The sequence below is a fragment of the Cryptomeria japonica genome, chromosome 6, assembly GCF_030272615.1.
Source record: "Cryptomeria japonica chromosome 6, Sugi_1.0, whole genome shotgun sequence".
NCBI lineage: Eukaryota > Viridiplantae > Streptophyta > Pinopsida > Cupressales > Cupressaceae > Cryptomeria > Cryptomeria japonica.
The window spans coordinates 280,586,193-280,597,334 of NC_081410.1; the positions used below are offsets into that span (position 1 = coordinate 280,586,193).

Here is an 11,142-nt window from a genome sequence, read left to right on the forward strand (position 1 = left end):
TAAATGTATTCCTTGTTTCATATGATGGACACCTCTCTTTTATAGCTTCTATGGATTGCAACAGTATGACTCTTATTACTCCTCCTGAATTATGCACTAGGCACTTAGGGAAAACAAAACTACAAACTAACCTATTATGCAAAGAACTTATTACCACTAGGAAAACTGAAATATGTACAAATTTTAGGTATACCTCAAAAGAAATGCTTGAGGTGGATCCTATTAACTGGGATTGGTTCAACATCACCATCAAACTTAGATAGCTGGAAGGCATTGTGCTGCTTGCACTCAGAAATCATATAATCCCACTCCAAAAAGCATCAAACTGTGTATGCTTTCCTGGCCTGCTCCTGAATTCATCCCATTTCAGGATAATGTCACCTTCCTTGAACACTCTAAGAGAATCCCTCTTATCAAAAGATCTTTTCATTTGATCTTGGTGATGCTCAATTTGCCTTATTGCCTTATTTATAACTTCCTCTAGCTCAATCAGCTGAGCCAATCTTGCTGACATAGGCTCTTCTTCAATCATATCCAGCTGGTTAGATAAATCAAGGGCTGGAAACTCAAGTGAAATAGGCAACCTTGCCTCTTTCCCATACACAAGAATGTATGGAGACATTCCAGTGGACCTCTTTGGTGTGATTCTATTAGCCCATAAGGCTGATTTAAGCTTGGTATGCCAAGCTCACTGATTTCCTTCCATGGTCCTTTTGATGATTCTGAGTAGATTCTTATTTGTGGACTCAACTTGTCCATTTCCCTAAGGGTAATGGTTAGATGAGGTGTGGAGATAAACACCATTCTTTACTGCCCAATCAGATATTCATCTTCCTACAAAAGTAAGATCATTATCCGAAACTATTGATTCAGGGACACCAAATGTAGTTATCAACTCATCATAAAAGTTCAAAACAACTATCTCATTTGCTTCCTTTAGTGCTATAGCCTTAGTCCACTTAGTAAAATAATTAGTGGCTATGAGCATCCACTTGTGGCCAACACTTGAAGATGGATTTATGACTCCAATGAAATCCAAACCCCACTTCATAAAGCATTGTTCTACTTGAATAGGTTGCAATGGCAGTGCTACCAACCTCTCTTTTCCTGCAAACATTGCACATTCTTTACACTTTCTAATCTAGGAATGTGCATCTCTAAACAAATTAGGCCAATAATATCCTTCTTTCATAACTTTCAGAGTTGTAGCTCTTGCTGAAAAGTGTCCTCCTGTTGATCCTTCATGAAACCCATGCAATACCTTATCAACCTGATCAACATCTATGCACCTCAATAATACACCATGAAAATCCTTTCTAAATAGAAAACCATTCAATAGTACATAGGGAATGGACTGAAGTCTATAATACCTTCTTCTTGACTTACTCAATCCATTAGGACACTCACTGGTCAGGAAGAAATGAGTCATTTCTTGTACCCAGCTAATAGGAGGAATAGGGATAGCTACTTGTTCTTCACCTTGGAGGGCCAAAACAACCTTCTCCTCATCCTCTTTACTATTATTTGTGTGATCAACAAGTTGCTCACACAGTCCCTTACCTTTGACTAGTTTTGTGACCTTAATATCAACATCAAATTCCATCACCTTAGTCACCCAACCGACCCTCTTATCATTTAAGTCTTTGCTGAGCAAAAACTCTTTAACTGAGGGGTGAGTAACCATCAACTTAATCCTATTGTTAGATAGCATATACTTAAACTTTTTCAAACTCCTAACAACATCAAGAATATGTTTTTCAACAAAAGAATATTTCTCCTCATAATCCTTAAGGCCTTGACTAAAAAAGGCCAAAGGCTGCTCCAAACCATGCTCATTTTCTTGAACCAACATAGCTGAGATGCTGTCAATACTGCCATAAGAATACAAAATAAAGTCTTTTAAGAAATCTGGGTTTAGTAAAGTAGAAGCAACTGCAAGTGCCTCTTTTATAAGCTCAAAAATCCTCCTCCCATCCTTAGACCAGCTGAAAGGAATATCCTTTTTCAACATAGAATTTAGAGGTTTTAAATAATTCTGCAATATCTGGAATAAACCTCCTAACAAAATTAATCCTACCCAAGAAGATTTGCAGGCCCTTCTTGTGTGTTGGTAGAGGTAAGGAAAGAATATCACTTACCCTCTCTGGATCAATAGGAATACCCTCTTTTGACAACACATAGCCCAGAAGCTTACCCTCATGAACAAAAAACACACATTTCTTTGGGTTAAGAGATATACCATACTTTCTACACCTCTCAAAAAATTTCTTTAGGTGAGCTAGGTGTTCAATTGAATTTCTAGAATAAATAGTGATATCATCCAATTAAACAAGTACAAATTTATACAGCAAACCATGAAATGCCATATCCATAGCACGTTGAAAAGTAGCACAAGCATTTGACAAACCAAATGGCATCTTTTTATATGCCATAGTGCCCCATTTAGTTGTAAATATCTTAAATTGATCCTCCTCCTTCACTAAAACTTGGTTATAACCTAAAAAACCATCTAGCAAGGAGAATCTCTCAAACCCTGCAACAACTTGCAGAATCTGCTCCATAGAGGGCAGTGGATATCTATTCTTCAATGAGGCTCTATTGAGATCTCAGAAATAAACACAAAGTCTGATTTCACCATTCTTTTTCCTAACCGGGACAAGGTTTGACACCCAAGAGGTGTGTTTAATAGGAAAAATGATGCTACTCTCAATGAGTTTATTAATTTCTTTGACCATAAGGGGCTCAAGCTTTGGATTAAGAGGCCTATGTTTTTGCCTCACAAGTTTAGAATTTGGCTCAAGCTCTATGGTATGTTGGGCAATACTAGAGTCAAAGACTTTTAAATCAGAATATTTCCAAGCAAATATATCACTAAACTCTTGGCATAGTAAAACAAATGCATGCCTTTCCTCTAAAGTACACACCTTGCCAAGCTTTAACAACTTATCCTTGAAAATCTTAACATTTTCATAATATTCCTCCTTGATCTGCAAGCTGGATTTTTCTTTTCTCACTTGATCATCCTCATTGAAAATTGACTCTAATGTGACCAAACGCTTAGGTAGCTTGTTTGTTTTTAGTTGTATGACCTGATCATCATACTATTTCTTAAGCTTCTCTTGGATGGTATTTGAAAACTATGCCTCCCTAAAAAAGTTAATAATTTTCTGATCACTATCAAAAACTTGCCAATAATCAGCATTGTTAGGAATGGAAGATCTAACAATCACTTTTACATATTGATGTTCATTAATATTGCTGATATCACTTAGAATATCATAATGTGCTCCTATCGCAGCAAGTCTATCAACATGCTTATTAAGATTTTTAGGAATAGACAATAGATTGAAAGCTTGGAAATCTTCAATAAGATCCCATACCCTATGTTTATAAGATTTTAAAAGATCATTCTTAGTGGTATGGAGACCTCTTACTTGGTTGACAACTAGTTCACTATCACCATAAACCTGCAAATAGTTTATTCCTCTCTTCTTTGCCCATTGTAGACCATGAATTAAGGCCTCATACTCAGTTGTATTATTGGTGTAGCTAAAAGAAAACCTAAAAGCTGCATAATACTTATCATCAATAGGGGAAATCAACATGCAACCACCACCAACACCATTCTTACTTCTTGACCCATCAAAATAGAGCTTCCAAAGCTCATTTTGATGTTGATTATCTTGTTTTCTAGCATCCTTCATCAAATTTGGGACAGCAAAACCTTGTTCATGAAACATATAGACTCCAAGGTTTACCTCATCCAATTTTTTAAAAGGATCTTCCTCAAGATTCTCAGCTGCCCATTCATCTAGAATAATGTTAGGAATGTCATCAATAGGGGTGTTTGGATCACATGGAATGGGTTGGTCATCTTGCTCATGAATGGTCAAATTGGCATTGACAACACTAGGGACATAGGGTTCTATATGATCATTAGCTAAAGCTTCTGATTTAATAGTAACTTTAGTTCCATACCTAGTCCTAAAAAACATATGTGACTAGTCAGATGACAAATAACCCCCTAATTTGGTTGTAAAGTCTCTTGATAAGCAAATTGCAAAGTAGGGTGGCAAGTCTATCACATATACATCTTGCGGAATATAAAAATTGGAGCAAGCATGGAGTGTTAGACTCAAATTTTTAATGACTCTTACAGTATTTACAACAGTCTCATCTAACTGCACTACACCCTTTTTCAATGGCTCATAAGTCAGTCCTAATTGGTCAACCAACTGTGATAGGGAGAAACCCATAGGAGGACCAATTAAAGCTAGGTATAATCCTCTTGTTAAGAGACTCCTTAAAATGAGAGTGGAAAGGTTTTGGTTTTCTTGATAAGGCCCACTTTCAATGTTCACAAGCTTCACTCAAACCCAAAACTTCCTCCTCGAGCTCTTCCCATCATTTGTTCATACATTTGCTCAACTCAAACTACCATGCTCTCATTCCTCAACCCATCAACTTCAACACCCTAATACCCCTACTCACGACACATTATTTATACTATTCCTTAGTAGCATTTAGCTTCTTCAAAAGGTTTAGACAAGGAGTTACAAACTTGCTCTTGGTTTTGTTCTCAAGACCTTGTTCAAGCTCACTTACTCAACACTTACTCAAACCCTTCTTATAGGTCTAAACCCCAAATATAGTACCACTACTCATACTAAGGTGTTAGGAGGCTTTCTTGAGTGTTTTCAAATGATTTCCAATGGTTCTTCAAGACCATTAAAACTTGTCCAAATCAGGTTCACACTTTTTACAAAACAGGGCTAAAAAGGCTACTAGCCGAGTAGGCCTAATTTGAGGTATGTTTGCTCATACTGACCAATGATGGCCAATTCCACCTTAGGAGTTGTATTAGATGTTATTAGCAATATCAAAACTCAAGTATTTTTGTATTTTTAGTTCCTGAGGAGGTTGTTTGGGGATTGTCCACCATTTATGGCACTTTTGTAGGGTTTCAAGAGGGTTTTCAAGTTTGCAATGTTGGATACACAGCTCCTTCACAAACCAAGGCCTTAACCTGACTGATAGACTCTGCCACACCTTGGAGAACATTTTTTAAACAATTACCACTTGTCATTTTACCAAACACTTAGCATGCTAGCTAGGGGAAGTGACAAAAACAGTCATTTTCACTATTTTCATTGTCTTTGCTGCACAATAGAGGGTTAGGACTTTCACAATGCCTACACCATAGCATGTTTAAACCTTCAAACAAAAATTTAACCCTTCATTGAACAAATAAGGCTAAGTATCCATGCTTGGAAAGTCTCAAGGATAATTTTGATGCCAAAAACCACTTTATTTCCCAAAACAAGGAATTCGCTGTCCTTCACAAATAGTGACACTTTATAATGCAAAATGGATAAATTTTGTTGCTCCAATCCCTTCAAAAAGCTTCTAGGATAGGTACAAACCTTTGTCCATATTTTTTTCAACACTTGGTGCTTTAGAATCCAAATTTTGAGCATTAAGGAAGAACATTAGCCAAGTTAGACAACTTGCCTAATAAGTGCTCAAATTCACCTTTCCAAGCACAACTCTAGAATAAAATGAACATATATACACTATTTACATGCATTCCAACTTAACCAAGTCCATTTTTGGAAGCCCAGACCTGGATTAGTCAAGTTGTTGCATTTTTAAGCCACAAACCCTTGATAGGGTAGTGAATTGGCAAAAACTAAAAGATTTTATTTGATAAAACAAAACATAGTAAAAACCCTAACACAAAGAATCAAAAACCTTAATACAACCATGAAACAAACTCCAATGAAAGAACATTATAGAAATAGTGCTTTGTACAGACTGTTACAACAGATTAAGCTTAAAAAGCATGAAAAACAGTCATATTTCATTAACTTCCTCTTGCTAATACAAAACCAACCCATTTAAAATGTTTGAAGTGTCCTTATATAGGCACACTCAAACCATTCCAACCATTATGGTGTTCATAACTACCTTGTAGAGTGATTTTACAACTTTTCTCACTTTTTGTCAAAATGTTGCTTGACAACATTAGCAATTTTTTACTCTTAGTTCATTTTTGACCTACAAGACAAATATCTTCCACCTAATCATTTGAGATGGTGTCAAATCAATAAATACACCTACTCCAATTCCTTTCTAGGTTTGTTACAAGGTTTTCAACACATTTTCACTATAATGCCATTTTTGTCTTACAAGGCACTATGGGCCAAAACTGGAAAGAAAACTTGTGAAACCTTTGGTAAACCACTCTAAGATAAACCTAAACCATAATGAAACCTAAAACACACACTTGGACTCTTACAATAGTCCTTTATTCAATTCATGATCCCATCAAGATCAAACAAGCCAAAATTATGAAGGTGCTCTTGCACTAAACTGCTTGGGCATGACTGAGCTACTTGCACCTGAATCTATCATGCAGTTATGCACTAGGTGCTAGACAATGATTAGAGTGACAAAGAAGGGAGGTGGTTTGTTTACCTTAGACTGTTGAGATTGTTGTTCACTCTTCTGATGAGGCTTATTGGTAAGAACAACCTTTGATGCTTGTTGATTAGTTGGTTGGGAAATCAAGTAAAGGTTAGACAAAACATCATGTAACAAATCTTTTTGCCTAGGTAGAGCTGGTGAATCCTACATTGACACGCTAACATGAGTTTTCTTCAACTGATCCAAAACATTAAAATCATTCATACTAACCTTCTGTTGTCCCTTAGTAACAATAATGTCCTTTTACATTTGTGCTAGCTGAGGTTGGCTTTTTGGCTAATCTTTGGTCACTACAGGCTATGATCTCTAAAGAATCTGTGTACTTTGAGCGGAGAAAGATCCTTCCTGAGCTTGGGTACTTGAGAAAGGCTGGTCATTATTCTTATTAGTCTGCTACCCCATGTCGACAACCCTTTTCTTGGATCTTGTGTTGGGTGCTACAGTGATATATGACTGATTTTGAGGCTGATTAACCCCACAAAACTCCACACCTTGCCAATTCATCAAAGTAACATTAGGACTACCTTGTTCCATGGGTGTAGATTGTTGGTCATTAGCTTCTTGAGATTGATTTCTTGGAACAACAACATTGTTTTGCACAACCAATGCTTGATTTAACATGCCATTGGAGCATGTAGATTGGTTATGTGGTTGGTTGCAAGGAAAACACCACTCATAGTCAGCTACCAAGTTGTTTTGGACTAGAACAATATCCCTTGAGGAACTAGGTGTATTAGGATTATACTATTGAAAAGGCCTTTGGTTAAAATTCCTTCTTTGACCTTGAGAGTTTGGCTGGTACGAGGCCTCGTAGGGAGCTTGGAAAGGAATTTGGTAAGGCAGTTGAGTTTGGGCTTTCTTGATATTAACCAACTCATTACCAAAATTTTGCAAAGTCTTCTATAGGTTAGAATTTTGCTCCTTAATACTTATTATCTCCTGCAAATGACTAGGGACAACATACTCTTGAGCTACAACTTGAGCATTATATGTTGGAAATGAAGGTACAATAGCTATAACAGGTGGAACTACAGGGATAATAGGTTGCATATCAGCAAAAATTGGCATGGGAGGCCTAGGTGCTATCTTCCCTACTTGAATAAGACTATTCTCAGTCCTAATGACAACATTAAATGTTGCTGATAAAGTATTCCCCCCCATAGACTGTATCATGAGTGCAATATCACTATTCAAAACCTTTAGGTAAAACAAAAAAGCATAATCATTAGAAGGTTTTACCGATGCTGAAATTTGATTCCAAGTCCTTTGAAACCAATAGTTGAAATCCATCATATGCTCATGTGGAGCTCTTTTGATGGTAGTGAGTTGCTCCACCAATGAAAGATGATCTAACTTGTCTTCAAAATGCCAATTTAAAAGTTGTCCTAGCTCATCCCATGTAGCTATTGAGTTCATAGGCAGGCCCCTAAACCACTGAAGGACTTTCCCTTTGAAAGAGGCTATGAAAAGCCTCAAAGCAACATTTTCTACAACAATATGATGCACTCCACATAAGGAAGCCATATCTCTAATATGTTCAATAGCTGTTGTTTGATCCTCTCCAGTGAAAATGGCAAACTCTTAATTGTTGTAGCTGGTATGTCATCATGTTGAACCAAATTTAAAGGAGTACCCTAATTAAAAGACACAAATGGATGTACCCTAGGGGGTTGATTAAGATCCACATTTGGTGTATTCTAACTGGAAGAACTTGCAAATAGTGGATTGTTATAAGTTGTAACAACAGGGTAAGAATTGGAATTAATAGGTAGCACACCAACTGCTAGATTTGGAACTTTCTTAACTATCCTAGCTCTCCTTTTTGTGGATTATATCTAGGTATGATTGACTGAGGCTGCACTTTACATAGTCTGGTATTTTCTCATAAGCTAGGAAGGTTGGACTGCTAAAATACCAAAGATTTGAGTCACTAGGTGTGAAAAATAATTTGTTGTTGCACACAGCAAGATAGTATATAGTGGCCTTCCATGAACTATAAAGTCCAACCTTCCCACTAGGTGTGCCAAACATTGTTGTCACATGGATTTGCACCTAATGCAAGCTTGAAATTCTTGCAATCTAGTGACACATTGGACTTCTCTTGGGCTGTGGGTATCTTATTATGAGAGCAAACCTCCAGATTATAGGTCGGCTTCCTATTTGATCACCTAAAGAACTTAATTGAATCTTTGAGAAAAGGGAAGGACATCCATAAAACTGAAAATTAACTACTCGTAGGTGATCCACCAATGATAAAAGACCTACAAACTACTTACAAATCCACAAGATAACCAACTAATGAAACTACTTAAACTCACAACTCAAACATACATGTTTGCATAAATGATTCTCTTGAAAGGCTATCTTACCAATGTTCACAAAAAGGAGAATAATAATGTTCTCATAATTTTGATGCAACAAAATCGCATACACAATCAGAGACCTACACTATAACATGTACCTCAGCCGTAAGCATATGAAAAAACTAAGATAAAATGAAGGATTCTACAAAAGAATCACATAATTTTAATCAAAATTCTTACAATCATAACACTTAGACCAAAGAATTTAAGGAGGAACTCATCTTCTTTATTGAAAACAAGGAACTTTCTACATTACAAATTTGGAAAACTCCTAAAAATGAGTTACAGGAGCCTGAATATTTGATGCTACACAAGTACAAAAACTCCATAACTCTCTCCAAAAGAGTGAAAAACAAACACTTCTACCAAAGCTTGCAAAAAATTCAAAATTCAAAATTTTGGCTCCAAGATGGATTAGTTGTCATCAATTCTAAGTTCTTCCTCAAAATTAGGGGGCTTAACTAAGAGAGAAAATCTTCCAAAACTACAAAAAAGAGTAGAGAAACTGAACACAACTTCATGTCATTTTGTGTTGAGTTCACCTGGATGCTACCGGTTACCTGATCATTTGATTTAGCCACCATAAGCATTAACCGTTAGCACATAATAGAAATCAACGGGACTATTTATGGCTTGTCGCTATGTTGTAAGGATTAACCTTTATGCACCTTTTCATTGTGGTATAGCAATGACCATTGAATCTTTAGGAACCTATTCAACTTTTAACCACTCTACTTTTTTCTTTTATCTCTCCTGTTGCTCTCTTCATCCTAGGCCCATGGGAATGAGCGACGATAATGAACTTTGAACCATTGAACCACTTTGAACCAGTTCAAAGTTCAAGTTCAAAGTTGACTTAAAAAATATGGACATCCGCTCATCTATAGACTTTTGCCACGTGTCAACCTTTGATTTGCCACATGATCCACCCAGGCGCCACCTCAACTTCCACTTGGATGCCACCTCAACATTTGCTAAGTCACAGAGATTAATAGTTGATCACTTTTGCATAGTGATATAGCAATGACCATTAGATCCTTTGCAACTTGCATGCATGTTAATTCACCCTTTTGTTGCAAAATTTGGCCTCTTTGAGACGTACACGCATGCGGGGGACCCACCAACACTGAGCTGCAACTTGCAAAAAGCTAATAGCTTTGACACTTAATATGTGTGGGACTTTGCCTTTAAATATTGAAATGCTCCTCCTCGTGGCCAATGTGGGATAAATGGACTATGCTTGGGCCTTTGCATTAGGTAATCAAGACAACTTGAGATAGCTCCTTCTGATAGCCAATGACAACATTCCACACTCTGTACTTCTTATCAGGTCATCGGGGTAGGTCTTGCTGATAAGGCAAAAATTCAAAAAAACCGCAAAAAAACACCTATCTCCCTCAGCATGCTGGCCTCAACCCTCATGGGAGCCACATTTTACCCCACATGCTATAATTCAATGAACAAAAAGTTACTTACCCTATGTCTACACATGAAGAAAACAAGTTAGACAAAAAACATGTATTATTTTCATACTTAGCACTTGTTTCTCCTTCTAAGGCATATTGAGCTTGTAGTGAAAATAGGTAACACTTCCTACAATTAAGATCACATCCATGAGAAGAGGCAGATAACAATCATGAAGGAAAATAGTCAAAGTTAAGCCACTAAAAACATGGATCTACACCAAACCACAACCAAGAATATAGCATGGTGGTAATACAAGATCGATTCTCACTAAAGTCAGACATAAATGAATCTTGAACACCCTACTACTCCTTTGCTACTCCTCATGCCCATTATCCTCTTCACTATTTTGAACTTTTAGTCACCCCTTTAATATCTCAAACTACCTTCTCGACATGATAGGACAACCTTCTCCGCAACATCTTGTTTATTCCTGCAATTGAAAAGAGAGAACACACAAGCATATACATATCTATTTTAATTAATTATAACACTTATTCATTTCAGACATGATATCGCTTATGACAATCTGTATGGCAACATGAACAAATAGCATTGCTATAGGAATAACTAGCATGGCAACATGAATAAGTGGCAAAGACAAAACATGATTTAATGGGTTCAGTTAACATCTGAAATGAATATAGTCAAACTTTAATACATCATTACCATCTCATTATACAAATTAAAATGTGACAAAAACTTATGAGTTCTAGGAATAAAAGGAGCTAATATCTCAACTCATCATGCCCCCCAACTTAGTGTCTTGTTGATCCTCTAGCAAGAGGAAAGTTTTTGATTCAAGCACTAATTTGCAAGTCACCAATAA

At 36.7% G+C, this 11,142-nt stretch overlaps 1 protein-coding gene across 1 annotated transcript; it reads right to left on the reverse strand.

The window, feature by feature from the left end:
* Positions 1-295: 295 nt before the first annotated feature.
* On the reverse strand, positions 296-622 carry LOC131032160 (uncharacterized). Its single transcript, XM_057963094.2, has one exon. The coding sequence runs from the start codon at positions 620-622 to the stop codon at positions 296-298; it is 327 nt and encodes a 108-aa protein (XP_057819077.1).
* Between the last annotated feature and the right edge of the window lie 10,520 nt (positions 623-11,142).